Here is a 16,993-nt window from a genome sequence, read left to right as displayed (position 1 = left end):
GTACATCAGAGTGTAGGACTGAGAACACTTGAACAGTGGTAAGACCACACGCTAGGTCTGTGTGTTCCATCCCTGGTGATCCCTTCCCACCTGACTGGATATTGCCAGAACACAGCAGAGTTCTAAATTCTACTGCTTCAGTGAGAAGTAAAGATTTTTGAGCGGAGCGTTCTAGAATCTTTGGTGAGAGTTGTACAGAGCCGTAGTGGTAGTGTCCATGCTCTGCTCTCAGGATGTGGATGCGGACCATTCTTCCAGTCCGTTCTGAACAACAGTGAAACTCTTTGATGGGCCATGATGTAGAGAGAACATCATCTTCCTCGTTCAGCCTTTGGTCAGCGTGAAGCTTATTACCAGGCTCTGGATACTGACATCATTCACCTACAGTGAAGTTAGGAGACAGAGAAAGAAGAACTAGAAGTAGAAGTCTTTTTTTTAAAAACTCTATCTCTGTTGTGACGCTGGGAGACCTGCTGTGTCCTGCTGGTCATTATCACACACCTGCTGATAGGAGGAGCAGAAGGAGGACCATGATTAGCAACATCAAGGCTAACTTGAAGAGACAGGAGAGGAGAGAGTCCTGCGTCATCTCCTGCGGTCAGATCACAGCATTTAAAGTATGGCCGCATCTCTCTAGGGACTGTATTTTTTTTATGTGCAATAGCCTATATCAGACACAATCTTATATCAGACACAAATTTGTTTTTGTTTGTACTGTGCTTGATCTGGAGTGCAAGGCTTCACTCACACAGTTGTAGTGTTCTGTATAATGATGGTCTGTCTGTTTATTTCAGTATGTGAATTACTTGGGTTTGTTGTTGACAAGTTGGATAGTTGATTGGTTAGTATCAGTTTTTCTTTCATAGTTTTCATTTTGGCTTTGAAGTCTTTTTCATTGATACTTGCTGGCCCCGTGGTTTCTGTTGGTATAGCTGGATGCTGGGGTGTGTGTGTGTGTGTGTGTGTTTGGTGTGTGTGTTTTTGGTGTATTTGACTGACAGAAGTGTTTCTGTACACAGCAAAAGCTGAAGGAGGAGCGCGAAGCCAAGCGTGCCCAACTAGATGTTCGCCATGACTACATCCTCAGCATCGTGGCCTCATGTGTGGGTTTGGAGAAGGCCGAGGTGGAGGATGCCATCCTGGAAGGCAGTCAGGTACAAAGCGCCCCCTCTGGTCTCTCATGGCAACATTGTATTCACATTATATTCACCGCCAGATGAATATAATGTAAGACATGGTCGTTAAATGTGATATAATTCAGTATTTATGTTATGTCTTGTAATGAAAGAGGAGTAGTGATGTATGTGTCTTAGGGGGTCGGGATGTCAGCACAAATTAAAGTAGAACTAAAGAATACTGTGTCTGACTTCTTATGAGCTATGAATATTATGCAGTGAAATTCTTTATTTCTTTCTCCTCTTTCTTTCTTTCTTTCTTTCTGCTGCTCTCTCTCTCTCTCTCAGATTGACAGAATAGAACAGTTCTTTGTTGCTGATGGCCGTCCACATATCATGTTCTACTACCAGGATGTGGATCTACCTGAAACAGGTAAAGAGGGGAAGGGGGTAAATTGCAGCTATTTCCCTCTCTGAACACAATTACTTCTATCCAACAGCACTCTTATACAGATGGTCTTATTGATCCCTTCACGGTCACAGGAAAATGTGCGCACATTTCGGGTTCAGAAAGCTCATTCCATCCCAATAAACTGTGTGTGTGAATTGACTGAAACAATCAAGACAAAATTGTAGGCACTTAGTTTTTCGCGTGTATACATACTGGGCTTGTCAACCAGTTAGCTGTATATGTCATGCTAATGAATCTGTGGCCACTTGCTAACGTCGTCTACCCATTCTGTTATCAGCTCAGGATCAGGCAGACAATCGGCACTAGCTAAGACTAATTAATTAAATACAGTCCGCGGCCCTGGGGTGACAATGACAGTGCATACCTTGACAGCTCAACATTTTTCTGACCCCATGCTGTGCGCGCACCCAACCTAGGCTCTGGATGTTTACAAGCATTGAAGGGGTCTATACCCAAATTTAGATTGAACTGTGTTTGTTGTGTTTTGTGTGTTGTGGTGGTGTTTGTTGTTATTGCAATGTGTTTGTTGTTTACTCTGGACAGGAGCAGCCTCCTCCCTGAGTCGCAGTAAGAAGAAGAAGGTGTTTGTGACGGAGGGGCGGGACGCGGCTCTCACGGGAGTGTGTGTGTTCTTCACGAGCCAATGCCTCCAAGGCCATCACCACAGAGAACATTCACCGGGTAAGACTCCTGGGACACACACACCGCAAAGGGACAAGTGTGTGTGTGTGTGTGTGTGTGTGTGTGTGTGTGTGTCTCCAAAACAGACACCATTGTTTACCTGGTAGATCTTTATCTTATCTTTAAACCCACTCACTGATACTGGACTCATTTAGTGTCATTTTAATCACTATTTGACTAAAGAGCAGATGCCACTGACTGCCTGTAAACTCATCTTATCTGCTGATTGGAGCCTGATCCTGTGAAGGATGTGGTCGTCCGCATCATTTTCTGATCCCACCCTGTCTCTCTCTGTACCACTCACTTCCTGTCACTCTCTCCACTGTCTGGGCACATTAAAGCCATAAAAAGCTCCCAAAAAATATTAAATTGTTTAAATTATTTGAGTGTGTATTGCTATGGGTTCCCATCAGGATGTAATACTGTATGTCAATTTCAAAGGCTTTCTGGGCTTTTCCAGTAGATCTGTTTTGTACTTATACCAAAAGAGTTCTTCTTACTGTGCGGGTCTTTTCAGTTCTTAACAGGATAAGGACTTACAGTAAAATTTACAGTAATACAATGAGATTAAAGACCATCTCTTCTGTTGGGTCCTCGTTAGGATGTGAACTTTAACATGCTGGACACGACGGAGGTGGGTCTGCTGAAGAGTGTGGAGCAGTTGCTGTCTGACATCTTCATCCCCACACTGAGGAAGATGAACCATGGCTGGGGTGAGCTGGCTCCTCCGCAGGCCCAGGCGGTCAAGAACGACTTCATCAGCTCCCTGGACAGCTTTGTGTCCGTGCTGGCTGGGGCTCAGGAAAGCCTGCAGGAGAAGGTAGATTGGACATGCCTTACAAAGCACACACACACACACACACACACACACACACACAAACACAAACACAAACACAAACACAAACACACACACAAACACACACACACACACACACACACACACACACACATACATGTGCCATCCTTCAGCACATGAACCCTTCCTTTCCGCCTCACAGCAGTGTGTGTGTTCCTGTCCTGCCGTTGTAGGTGAACCTGAAGGAGTGTGACGCGTTTGACCTGAGGACCCTGAAGGGCCCCTCGGACTATGTGGCCGTGGCCAACAACACTGAGGCGTTGGAGAAGATCGAGGCCTGTATGAAGGTCTGGATCAAACAGATAGAGCAGGTGAGAGGCAGTTTGTGTTTACCAGGTGGATGTGTGTGTGTGTGTGTGTGTGTGTGTATTTTTTTTCTGTATTTATATATTTGGATTCATATCAGGTGTGATGTGTGTGTGTGTGTGTGTTTGGATATCATATCTGTGTGTGTGTGTGTGTGTGTGTGTGTTGTGTGTGTGTTGCTCTCAGGTCCTGGCCGAGAGTGACCAGTTGAGGAAGGAGGCTGATGACCTGGGTCCGCGGGCTGAGCTGGACCACTGGAAGAAGCGCATGTCCCGCTTCAACTACCTGCTGGACCAGCTCAAGAGCCCCGACGTCAAGGCCGTGCTGGGCGTGCTCATGATGGCCAAGTCCAAACTAATCAAGGTCAGACAATCTGGAAACAACAAGATGATCTGCATGTACATGCTTTTTCATGCTTTTTCATAGCACACACATTTTCCTCTCCATCTCTCTATACCTTTACCTTTATCCCTCTTCTATTCCAACAACTTATTTCACTCTTTTTTTTTTTTTCCTTCACTCCTTTTCTTCCTCCATCTCTGATCTATCTGGAGCAAAACAAAGTGAACAAATGTTGTTGAATAACAGCACTGGCTGTGAATTTATGAATTTACCCATCCCTTTGACCAAATGCTATACCTATGCAAAGCTATTTTAACATGCCTCTGCCAATGAAGTGTGTCATTGAAATTAGTCCTTCCAGTTATAGAAGTGAATTTGTCTTATGCTACTTTTACAGTGCATTTATTCATGTCTTATTCTTTTAATTATTCTATGTTATGTACTTATGTACTATTATCTGTGATTGTATGTATTAGTATTCACTCTTCACTTTTATTTGTTTCTCTCATTTATATGAACCACATTGAATTTCCTCTGTATGAACTGTGTTTAATAAACTTGCCTTGCCTTGTCTTGTCTTGTCTTGCCTTGCCTTGCCTTGCCTTGCCTTGCCTGGTGTGGAGCAGGCCTGGCGTGAACTAGACATCAGGATCACAGACTCAGCCAATGAGGCCAAAGACAACGTCAAGTATCTCTACACCCTCGAGAAGTTCTGTGACCCTCTGTACAACAGCGACCCGGTGAGAGTAAACTCTCTCTCTCTGTCGATTCTGTAGGCCTTGTAATGATGTTTCCGTTCTCAACCAGATCATCCAGAGATTACAGATTTAACATAAGCCCTTCAAATCTCTCTCCTGTGCATGATATGATTTGTGGTATCTGTCATGATACAAATTCTGATGGTTGCTGTGAAATAGTAATCCTGGTGGAGTTGTCTATTGTGGAGCTGGATTGTGATTGTGTGTGTGTGTGTGTGTGTGTGTGTGTGTGTGTGTGTGGCTGCTGTAACTGTAGGTGTCCATGGTGGAGGCCATCCCTGGTCTTATCAACGCCATTCGCATGATCCACAGCATCTCACGCTATTACAACACTTCAGAGAAGATCACCTCGCTGTTTGTAAAGGTCAGCTCTGCTTCATTCTGTACAGACACACACACACACACACACACACACACACACACACACACACACACACACATACACATAAACACAGAGACACCCTGCCCCCTCTCTCTCCCACACACACACACACACACACACACACACACACTCACTCATGCAGAAAATATGTCTACCCACCTATCCTTAAATGTGCGACCTCTGGAAGGCACAAGGTATATAGAACGACTAACAATCAAGTCCCACAACATTTTTCCACACTCACTGTTGCTTGTGCTTGGACAGCCATGTGTCTTAATTATGTGTGTCTCCTCTGCTTTCCACAAACCAGGTCACTAACCAGATGATAACTGCGTGTAAGACCTACATTACCAACAATGGCTCAGTGTCCATATGGGACCAGCCACAAGAGCTGGTGACACAGAGAATAAAAGCAGCCATTCATTTAAACCAGGTGATGCCACAGCACAATTGCAACACACATAGCATCAGTGAGGTAGCAGGGGGCTGTAGAGCATTAATGTGTGTGTAAATGTGTGTATGTGTGTGTCTGTGTGTTTGTGTGTGTGTCTGTGTGTTTGTGTGTGTGTCGGGTGGGGGCAGTTTACAGTCTGTGTTCTGCCTGTGTCCATGTCTCTATCCATGTCTTAAAGGAGTACCATGAAGTGTGGTGTGCAGTGTTTCCCACAGAATTGGATTCAATTTGTGGCGGTAGCTGACTTGGACAACGGGGGGGGAGGGTATTAAGATCGTCTTGGTAGTGTATAGGTGTGTGTGTGTGTGTGTGTGTGTGTGTGTGTGTGTGTTCACAGGGGACAGTGTGTCATGCATGCAGTGTGTGTGCATTTCCCCTCAGGAGTACCAGCGCTACTTCCACAAAACCAAGCAGGCCCTGGAGAAGAGTCCCTCGGAGCGCCAGTTTGACTTCAGTGAGATGTACATCTTCGGCAAGTTCGACACGTTCCAGCGGCGTCTGAATAAGATTCTGAACATGTTCGACATCATCAACACATACTCCGCCCTACAGGACTCCAAGATAGAGGGCCTGGAAACCATGGCAACAAAATTTCAGGTACCTTAGTGGTTTTACTACCCAAATATTTGACCACTCAACACCCCAGCACTGAGGGAGAAAAGAAACAAAGTGGACATAGCATGGGTTTCCTTAAGAATATGTTGTGGACATTACCAGTCAGGTGTGGTTTTGCCGCAGACTATTGGCTACTGCAATAAACCTAACTGCATGTTAAGCTAGACACGGAATGTGAGTTTGGACAGAGATTTGCAGACCAAGATGAATTCCTTCTGATGTGAGGCCCTCTAACATTTTTAATCATGACTCAGCTTTCTCTTTCTGTTGAAATATGGGTAACATGAATGAAATGTAATCTTCTCACATATCCTTTGTGTGTTCTCTCTCACATCATTGATTTTTCTATCTATTCTGACTTCTTTTCTTCTACATTGTTTCCCTCTCTTCTGTGCTCTCCGCCTCCACCACTGTGCTTTATCTCTTTTCTATGTTTTCTCTCTCTCTCTTTCTTTCTTTCTCTCTCTCTGTTTCTCCTTCTCTGTGTGTCTCCATCTGTCCATCCTCTTGTGCTTGGCTCTGTGAGCAGACGGCAGACATGCAGATGAAATGGGAGGTAAAGTGATGCAAACGTAACGTCTGGTCCTCTGGTCTTCTGTCTGTTTGATCTCCGCCTGGCCTGTTCATCTTATACTCTGCATGAGTCATGTGCACAGCAGTACAAACTAGACCACCGTCACCACACACACACACACACACACACACACACACACACACACACACACACACACACACATACACACACACACACACACACACTTCACAACGTAAGAAAGCGCCAAGACACACACACACACACACACACACACATACACATACACACTGTCACACATGTGCACACATGCATGCACACACACACACACACACACACTCACACATGTGCAAACACCCACACACACACACACACATACACACTGTCACACATGTGCACACATGCATGCACACACACACACACACACACACACTCACACATGTGCAAACACCCCCCCCACACACACTCTTACACACATGCATATACACACCACAGCATTACGTACACCATACGCCAGTCTCTGTCACACAATACTTTGACCCCTCAAATCCAGTTCTAATACGACTAAACAAACTCATGTGACTCATTATGAAATACAAACTAGTAAAGCTCCCAGCCTGTCACCTAGCTTAAATATCCATGTTAGCTCCCAGCCTCTCACCTATCTTAGAATCCATGTTAGCACCGCCTGCTCTTTCCAGTGCTATATCAGCGTCTGCCAGACCCTACTTTTGCTGTGGAGTGGAGTGTTGTTGTTGTTTTATGTTTGTCTGTGTTAACTTGTTTACGTTTATGTGAATTTGTGTGGATCTGTGCATGTTCATTTTGTGAGGTATGTCCTCATAGTTTGTGTGTGTGTGTGTGTTTGTACCTCGCACATATGTGTTTGCACAAGGGCATCTGAATTGAATTTCTTTTATCGCAAGCTCCTGCATAATTCACCCCTGACTAATCTGACTGATTAAAGATCCTCTCCAGCGATTAATTAACCCCTAGAAACTCATCACTAGTAACTCTTCATGACCTAAACTGTGTTGTCCCTATCTGGACATAGAGATATGTTAAAAAACAACACAAGTTGTGTTATTTTCAACACATTTGTAGTAAGAACTTACACAGTATAACAAGATCAATGTGTTAGAAGAAACAACACAAATTGTGTTGTCCCTGCCTGGACATAGAGATGTGTTAAAAACAACACAAGTTGTTATGTCAAGAAATAAAAACAAAGTTTGGGAAAACACAAGAGGCTGTGTTATTTTCAACACATTCGTTTTAAGAGGCTGTTCTGATCTGTCATTCTGAAACTTGAAACCAGCGCAACTATGGTGATTACTTCTTACTTTGCTCTTGATATCTTGTATCTCATATTTATTTTTGCCAGAGTGGGCCTTTAAGGTCTTTGTGGGGGTTGCCAGGTTTGTTAAAGTGGTAAATATTTCATGTCTAGCTGCCTATCAGAGTCTTAGATGGCAGCTCGGATTACTGGTAAGCTCTACTGGCCTGCCTTTGCATAGATACCCCACCCCACACAAACACAGACATAAGGACATGCACAGAAACACACACACACACACACACGCACACATGCACACACACACACACACACACACACACATAGACTCATTCATATTCAGATGCCCTCACACACACATACCTGCACACTCATGCACGCTTCACAATAAGCGCTTCAGATTCACATCAGGCTTCTTGCCATTTTATTGTGTGTGTGTGGGTGTGTGTCTGTTTCAGGCTATCGTTTTAGCAATGAAGAAGAAACCATACAGCTTTCTGGACCAGAGGAGGACCGACTTTGATCAGGACTATGATGAGTTTTGTAAACACACTAACGAGCTACATGTGAGTCACACTCTTTCACAGCATCAGAAGGTGGGGTTGCCACGGTGATCTTCTTTTCTTTTCATTGTCTCATTTTCTGACCCCCAGAATCAGCTCAGGGCCTTTATGGACACCACCCTAGACAAGATTCAGAACACTGAGCGAGCACTGAGTGTTCTAAAGAAGTTTGAAAGGTAAACACTAACGGCAAGCGGCAGGTTTCCTATTGTTCTCTATGGTTCGGCAGCGGAACGGTGGCAGCGCTAGCGTAACGCTAGCGTTGAACAAGCTGAGCGTTCAACTTGGTACAGCTTTCAAAGCACAACGCGAGCGTATTCAATTGTCAGTTAAGGCAAACCGTTTGTGTTACTGTAACCGAGGTCATAATTTGTCCGCCGCTCACAGCACTCGAACCCGCCACCTCAACACACACCGGCATGGGAGTCGAACGCTCTAACAACTGAGCTAAAAGCCCAGGCTCCCAACTCAGCGGTTAGAAGCGTTTTTAAGGTTAGGGGTGTGAGGATTTACACGGGCAACTAGCATGCTAGCACAGTTCGCCTCCGTTACACTCACCTCCCCAAATCCTCACTCCCATCCGGGTCATGGCACCACTGTAACTGAGGTCATAATTTGTCCGCCGCTCACGGCCCTCGAACCTGCCACCTCACCACACACCGGCATGGGAGTCGAATGCTCTAACCACTAAGCTAAAAGCCCAGGCTTCCCACTCAGTTCACCTCCGTTACTTTACCATAGGAACGAGATAGAACTTATTATGGTCTGAGCATTGTGTTACGCCTGCCGCTGGCCAATGTGATCCCCGCCTAACACCGACAGGGCTTTGCCGCAATTCCGGTGGATTTGTATACCAGTTTAACCCTCATGACCCGCCGGCGGGACGGTTACCCCCCTCCCCCACCTCCCCCCAACATTCTAAATCAATTGTATGCACCATATTGCTATGTAGCATAGTAATGTTATACACCATTTCAAAGCTTTGGCTCTTGGGAATCCAAAAAGGACAATTTTTTTCATGTACAATCTGTATAGTGCTTTACATTTTCAGATTAATTTTATTATGTCTCAATTAAATTTGATCCAAAATGCCCCCCTCCCCCTCCTCCGCTTTTGGTGCTACCCTGACTTCTGGCTGCAGTGTAGCTGTAGTGTAGACTGCAGCACCATAAGTACATGCAACATATTGGGTACTGAAATATTCACAAGAATCCATAGAAATTGAATCTTCATGTTGTATTATCCAATATTAGTTGTACAGATGTATAGTTTATCTTATACACACTCATTGAACCAACAAAGTAAATGCAACTTTTTTGTAATTATTCCATATTTTGTGTAGTCAGTCTATATCTGAACACCTGACATACAATCTAAATAGTCCACAAGAAACCTCAAAGTGTTACCTTTCATTTGAGACCAGGATTATGCTTCTACACAAAGGGGTTCATGTGCAGTAAGCATTTGAGTGTCAGTATGCATTTTGGATAACAAAAAGTCCTATGGGGAGTTTCCATAGGCATTTTACAAAACGCATGAGCATACCTTGGCAAATAATGGTCTACAGCACTCATATTTTCATTCTATATTGATCTACTTTTGCACACAGCCTCACAACACCTGGTGCTAGGGCTCAGTTGTGTTTCTAAGGGATATCAAGTGACCCAGAGGGCTGAAATGTGGTCAGTTCAGAGATGCTTGTAATCCGGCAGAAAGAAAAAAACTATATTCTAGCCTCTGTAACTCTGTGTGAGTACATCACCCAATTATGTTGACTGTTTCCTACGAAAACTAAAGGTTCTCAGCTTTCTATAGAGGTCCAGCATTTGATGGTAGGCCCCAGAAGAGGTGGGAACAATGCCCTTGTAAATAGGCACAGTGCAATTTCAGGCAAACACTTGAAATTTGTATTGAGAGCTATGTGGATATAATGCTGCCCAGCTAGTATAGATATACATACTGTATATATAGCTAACTCAATGTGCCCCATGACCTCTGTTTTTAGACTGGGTATCCCAGACTTGGGCATCAGTGAGAAGTATCAGAGGCTCCTGCAGAATTTCGGCCGGGACATTGAGATGGTGTCGCGCATCTACATGCGGCAGAAACTGGACCCTCCGATGGGGCGCGACCTGCCGCCCGTGGCTGGGTGCATCCAGTGGGTGCGTCAGCTGTTCCGCCGTATCCAGAGCCCCATGGAGACGTTCCAGAAGCAGCCGGGGGTCCTTGATGGCCCCGAGGCCAAGCGCATCATCCGCAACTACAACCGCATGGCTAGAGTGCTGCTGGAGTACGAGCTACTCTACCACAGGGGCTGGATGGACCAGGTGGAGATGTTACACACACACACACACACACACACACACACACACACACACTCTCTCTCTCTTTCTTACATACACACACATACACACACACACACACACACACACACACACACACAGACCCTCTCTCTCTCTCTCTCTCTCTCTCACACACACACACACACACGCGCACACACACACACAAACACACACAAACACACACACAGACTTATACACATACTAAAGCCAACACAACACATGCACATAGAAGACCAGGTTACCCACATGCCCACATGCGCGTGCATAAACACAAAAGCACACAACCACTGTTTCTGATGCATTGAGAGAGAGCTGAACTAATTATGATGATATAATAAAAACATTTAAAAGTGACCCACTATCTGCTTGACCTCCCACTCCAAACCTGTATACTCAGGCCATCCTTAAAAATATTTTTGTTTGCAGTAACAGCCAAAAAAAAAATAAAATGGGTCGGTAGGTAGGTCAGGTTTTTTTTTTTCAAGATTCAAAAAAAAAAAAAAAAGTACAATTTTGGTCATGGTGATTACGTAGGAATGAATTTACACAAATGTGCATATCGTGACGTAACTGACTGGGTCTTCAACCCGTGCCTTCAGGCGCACCATTGCAAACCTCATTCTGATGCAGGTTATATAGACCAGCCTTTCTCAAACTTCTTTGACCTGAGGCCCGGTCATGGCAGACTTTTGGGTCATAGGGCTCATCTACATGTACCCAGAAAGAAGGCTACAATAGCTCTTGGCCACGTTATATTGAAATTTGACTATACAATACTCAATGCTATACAGTGTATTATACAGTCTCTGCTCTGTTTCTAAGGAAGTTCCAAAAAACAACGTCGTTCTATTAAGTTTCGTTAAATAAATAAATAGCCTTCCAAGAGGTTGAAGCGGAGCTTTGATACCAACGTTATCGATTAGTTTCAGTTTCTCTCGCGCAGACGCGCATTGAATGAATGCTCATACCACCACTTAATTGTAGGGCTCCATGTTTAATGACATCGATAGCAGAAACGTTTGTTTTCTTTTTTCGTCGATCCGCGGTTTCTTGATCAACTGCGCAGCAAATTATCAGATGAAGCACCGGGCCTAATTTCACTCCACGACTCCGCAGACCAGCAGTCTCCATGTTGCGGACCCATATTTTCAGAAATGCTGAATAGACCACAACCAATTTCAATACTCCGACACGGTCACCGTTAGACTAAGGGGAGAAGGGATGAGAAAAGATCTGGCCACAGTTCTTCCAGAACTTCGTGCCAAGTAAAAGCGTTATCAGTTTGTGTGAATGAAACGAAGCGTAGGCCATAGTGTGACATGCGTAAAACTACGACGGAGTATTAGGGCCACACATGAAGGAAAAAAATATTTTTGCCATGACGAGATTAAACTCGACATGTCGACTTTAAAGTCGCCATGTCAACATTAAACTCGACATTTCGAGAATAAAGTTGAAATGTAATATCGACTTTAATCTTGACGTATCGACTTTAAACTCAACATTTCGAGAATAAAGTTGAAATATCATGTCGACTTTAATCTCGACGTGTCGACATTAAACAAAACATTTTGAGAATAAAGTTAGTTTGGAGAGAGAACGACCGCTCGGGACGATTGAAAGGGAGGACGAATGAAACAATGCAACAAGTGCAACAATGATTCAGAGTGTTCGAGTGCAACAATGATTAGACATAGGCCTATATCATGTGGACAAAACATAGAACATATTAACCTACGTTGCTCAGCCAAATACTTTGCTGTTAGGTCCTTATCACGGAGTTACAGGCGATAAATGCGATGGTCAAAAGTAGCCTATAAACGTCATAGCGGTTTATTTATTTATTGTAGGCCTATTATTAAAGTGTTGTTCTAAACATTTAGTTGTTGCATCTAAATGTTCAACTTCATGCTTATGCACTAGAGGCATACTAGGCGCTCTCCAATCCTAGACTTTCACGTTGCTTGTTTGTAATGGATGCAAAACAGCCCATTGCTGAATGTCTATGGAGGGACGAAACAAGCTGTCCTCCCGACCACCCCATGTAGGCTAGTAGCCTACATATGCACACAAAGTGTATAAATAAAGTGCATGCACACATATTCTCTCACGAGATCATAATAGTATATATGCTTAGGCTATACCTGTGTGTCTAGCCTCCTATAGGTATTGCAGATGAGACATGGAAAAGCAGTTTTAGAAAAATTAGTTTTGCCATGTTATCCTATGGAGAGTGACGCCCGTGGGTCATGAAGGGCAGTTATTTGGATGTGCAGTGGCCTTAACCACGTAAAACAGAGTGAAATAACATTTTGTATAGAAACATCATTGGATACATATATTTTTCTAGCTCTTTAGCCTAAACGGCATAGTTTCCATAACCGCGAGACAGCACTTCACGATGACGGCAATGATAGATTGCGTCTTGTCTGTTAACTATCTGAATATCTGCAATCTATCTGAAATAACACCTATTTGAAGCCCATTTTTCATGTAACATATTGTGTATTAGTGTAGGCTACATAGCTTAAACTGTGTAGGCAGTAGGGCCTATTGCGAGTTTAATGTCAGCATGTCACGTCGAGATTAAAGTCGACATTAAATTTCAACTTTATTCTCGAGTTTAATGTCGACATGTCGACTTTAAAGTCAACATGTCGAGTTTAATCTCGCCATGGCAAAAATATTTTTTCTCTTCATGTGTGGCCCTAATACTCCGTCGTATAAAACCAATGGTGTAGAGATGACGCCACAGGTTTTTTTTTTTTTAAGTGAGCCACGTTTGCATGTAGGCAATTTATATTCACAATACTTGGGCCTACTAAAAGAAATATTATTTTATTGCATTTGTATTGGTTGTTTAGAGTAAAAAAACAATCGGTCGGTATTAACGGAAGTTTACAACCGGCAAGTCGGTCGGACTAAAAGGGGAAAAAAATAAATATTTGGGTCGGTTCTAAATTGACAGGGTCGGTCGGGTTACGGCAAACGAAAATATTTTTAAGGATGGCCTCAAACTGTTCCACATGGTCCCATACATTCAAATACGTGCTCACCACCATTGTGCAGGTATAGAAATACGGACACACATACTCCACAGGTAATAAAGACACTGCACACTGAGACATTGCAATACACACATACTCCGCAGGTAATAAAGACACACACTGAGACATTGTAATACACACATACTCCGCAGGTAATAAAGACACACACTGAGACATTGTAATACACACACACTCCGCAGGTAATAAAGACACACACTGAGACATTGTAATACACACATACTCCGCAGGTAATAAAGACACTGCACACTGAGACATTGCAATACACTTTATCTCCATCGTTTCGCTCTAGATCGAGGTGACTAAAGTGGGGCTGCAGGCGTCTCTGCTGGTGAAGTGCCCAGACACAGGCGAGCTCTACGTGAACTTTGACCCCCAGATCCTGACGCAGATCCGGGAGAAGGACTGCATGACACGCATGGGCCTGGAGATCCCGCCCTTCGCCGCCGTCCTGCAGCAGAAACAACACGTGCTCAAGAGGCACTACAACCAGCTGCAGGTGGGCCACCCCGACCGACCCACCCCACCGTGGCAGCGCACTTCACATTCAGTTCAGTTCAGTTCAGTTCAGTTCAGTTCATTAAATTCATTAAATTCACTCAATTTATTCAATTTTATCATTCAATATGCATTATGCTTAAGAAGCACCACAACCAGCTGCAGATGGTGCACCTCACACGCCACTGCCTCTCTTGTGCAATACCGGTCAATGCCAGAACCAGCATTCAATTTAATTTCATTCAATTTAATTCATTTAATTTCAAACTTCATTCAGTATTTACCTGACGGAAACTGACACAGAGCCCAGAGCCCCCCAGAACAAGCACTAGGTGATGGTGACAAGGAAGCACTCTGTGGAGTTTAGGAACTGTGTGTGTGTGTGTGTGTGTGTGTGTGTGTGTGTGTGTGTGTGTCTGAGTGTGTGCATGTGCGTGTGTGTGTCTGTATCATAAACATGTACGTGTGCGTGTGTGCGTGTGTGTGTGTGTGTGTGTGTGTGTGTGTGTGTGTGTGTGTGTGTGTGTATGCATGTATGCGCGTGTGTGTGTCTATCATGAACATGTACGTGTGTGTGTGTGTGTGTGTGTGTGTGTTTCTGTGTGTGTCTCAGCTGGTTCTAACTGAGAACAGGAGAGTGAGGGGGAAGATCCAGAGTGCGTTTGAGCAGCTGCTGTCTCCTCATGTGGCCAGAGTGGATGAGGCCATCCTCCCCGGCCTGACCACTCTCAACTGGACCTCACTGAACATCGACAAATACATCAACCACATCACCGCTGCTCTGGGTAACACATACATACAACACACACACACACACACACACACGCACACGCACACGCACACGCGCACACGCACACACACACACAACTGGACCTCACTGAACATCGACAAATACATCAACCACATCACCACTTCTCTGGGTAACACACACATACATACAATAAAACACACACACACACACACAGACACATACACACACACACATTGTGTGTACTGTACACACACACATTTACACGTACAAGCATACATACTGTACACACACACATTTACATGTACCGGTACACACGTGCACACATACCGTACACATTGTATATTTCTGAATCTAATTAGATAATGATATACACTATGTCCCCTCCCTCCCTCACTCTCCTCTCTCTCTCTCTCTCTCTCTCTCTCTCCCTCCCTCCCTCCCTCCCTCTCTCTCTCTCTCTCTCTCTCTCTCTCTCTCTCTCTCTCTCTCTCTCTCTCTCTCTCTCTCCTCTCTCTCCCTCTCCCTCCCTCTCCCTCCCCCCTTCTGTCTGGTAGAGGAGCTTGAGCTGCTGCTGGACCGTGTGAATGACCTGGTGGAGTTCAGGATTGACGCCGTGCTGCAGGACATGAGCTGCACCCCACTGTGTGTCCTGCCTGACGAGGAGCCTTTCACCTGCGATGAGTTCGTCCAGAAGACAAGGGTACGCACACACACACACACACACACACACACACACACACACACACACACACACATATTCATAGAAGCTGCCTGCATCCATTTGTGTGTGCTGGCTGACGAGGAGCCTTTCACCTGCAATGAGTGCGTCCAGAAGACCAGGGTACGCACACAAACACACACACACACACATATTCATAGAAGCTGCCTGCACCCATTTGTGTGTGCTGGCTGAGCAGGAGGCTCAGGATTTGGCCGAAAGACCTGTGTAAATCTGTGCTCATGCAAACACACACACACACACACACACACAAACACACAGATGAAAGCCCACGTTCTTGTGGATAATGTATTCATTCCTCAGGAGCTGTGTATGAGTGGAGCTCAGACGCTCCACACCAAGAGCGCCCTGGTGGAAGAGGCGGCCAACGAGCTCATCAACATGCTGCTGGAGAGCGAGCAGCAGCAGGAGCCCCCGCAGAAGCTTCCGGAGCCCGAGAGCAGAGCCGAGAGCAAGACCGAGCCGTCCGACAGCAAGGCCGACCCCGCCGACAGCGAAGGTGAGAGCCCAGAGAGTCCAGGGACACCTGAAGAAACAATCACGCTGATTTGCTGACGAGTCATCTACATCGTCCACACTGCAGCAATTACTTTAATGACACACTGTAACTGAGCGTCCACACTGACCAATAAGGGAAGGCTACGGCATGTGTGATGTGCACAGTGTGTATGGCGCGGTCACTCGATACTGGGGCAGCCGTGGCCTACTGGTTAGCGGTTCGGACTTCGTAACCGGAGGGTTGCCGGTTTGAACCCCGACCAGTAGGCACGGCTGAAGTGCCCTTGAGCAAGGCACCTAACCCCTCACTGCTCCCCGAGTGCCGCTGTTGATGCAGGCAGCTCACTGCGCCGGGATTAGTGTGTGCTTCACCTCACTGTGTGTTCACTGTGTGCTGAGTGTGTTTCACTAATTCACGGATTGGGATAAATGCAGAGACCAAATTTCCCTCACGGGATCAAAAGAATATACTTATACTTATACTTATACTGTACATGTTTCAATTGGTGCCGATTAGCCTACTTCCGCTGGAACAGCATAGTCCACACAGGAAAGACCAGTTAAGGTATCATTAACATCAACGAGACCGGACACCTGGACATGGCTGGCCCACTGCGTTACTCCCACGTTCTAACATCTTAAGCTGCAAGACAGCCAATATAAAAGTGTGACCTGCCAGAATATCAGCTCAATCAGCACAGAGCCGGAGCATTGATTGTTACATCCTCGA

General features: G+C 45.0%; 1 protein-coding gene across 1 annotated transcript in view; it reads left to right on the top strand.

Annotated features, from left to right (window-relative positions):
- dnah5 (dynein, axonemal, heavy chain 5) overlaps positions 1 to 16,993 on the top strand; it is a 126,530-nt gene that overhangs the window by 9,107 nt on the left and 100,430 nt on the right. The window contains 18 exon segments of the mRNA XM_048260674.1: positions 1,020 to 1,154; positions 1,464 to 1,548; positions 2,131 to 2,221; positions 2,223 to 2,268; positions 2,870 to 3,088; positions 3,298 to 3,435; positions 3,617 to 3,793; positions 4,399 to 4,512; positions 4,787 to 4,894; positions 5,223 to 5,345; positions 5,748 to 5,963; positions 8,266 to 8,373; positions 8,461 to 8,546; positions 10,376 to 10,697; positions 14,070 to 14,276; positions 14,889 to 15,060; positions 15,581 to 15,726; positions 16,069 to 16,264. Of these exon segments, the coding sequence (XP_048116631.1) occupies positions 1,020 to 1,154; positions 1,464 to 1,548; positions 2,131 to 2,221; positions 2,223 to 2,268; positions 2,870 to 3,088; positions 3,298 to 3,435; positions 3,617 to 3,793; positions 4,399 to 4,512; positions 4,787 to 4,894; positions 5,223 to 5,345; positions 5,748 to 5,963; positions 8,266 to 8,373; positions 8,461 to 8,546; positions 10,376 to 10,697; positions 14,070 to 14,276; positions 14,889 to 15,060; positions 15,581 to 15,726; positions 16,069 to 16,264 (2,689 nt within the window).

The sequence above is a fragment of the Alosa alosa genome, chromosome 13 (genome assembly GCF_017589495.1).
Source record: "Alosa alosa isolate M-15738 ecotype Scorff River chromosome 13, AALO_Geno_1.1, whole genome shotgun sequence".
In the NCBI taxonomy this organism is placed as follows: Eukaryota; Metazoa; Chordata; class Actinopteri; order Clupeiformes; family Clupeidae; genus Alosa; species Alosa alosa.
The sequence above is the reverse complement of the archived record's forward strand: the minus strand, read 5'-3'. Positions and strand labels throughout refer to the sequence as shown.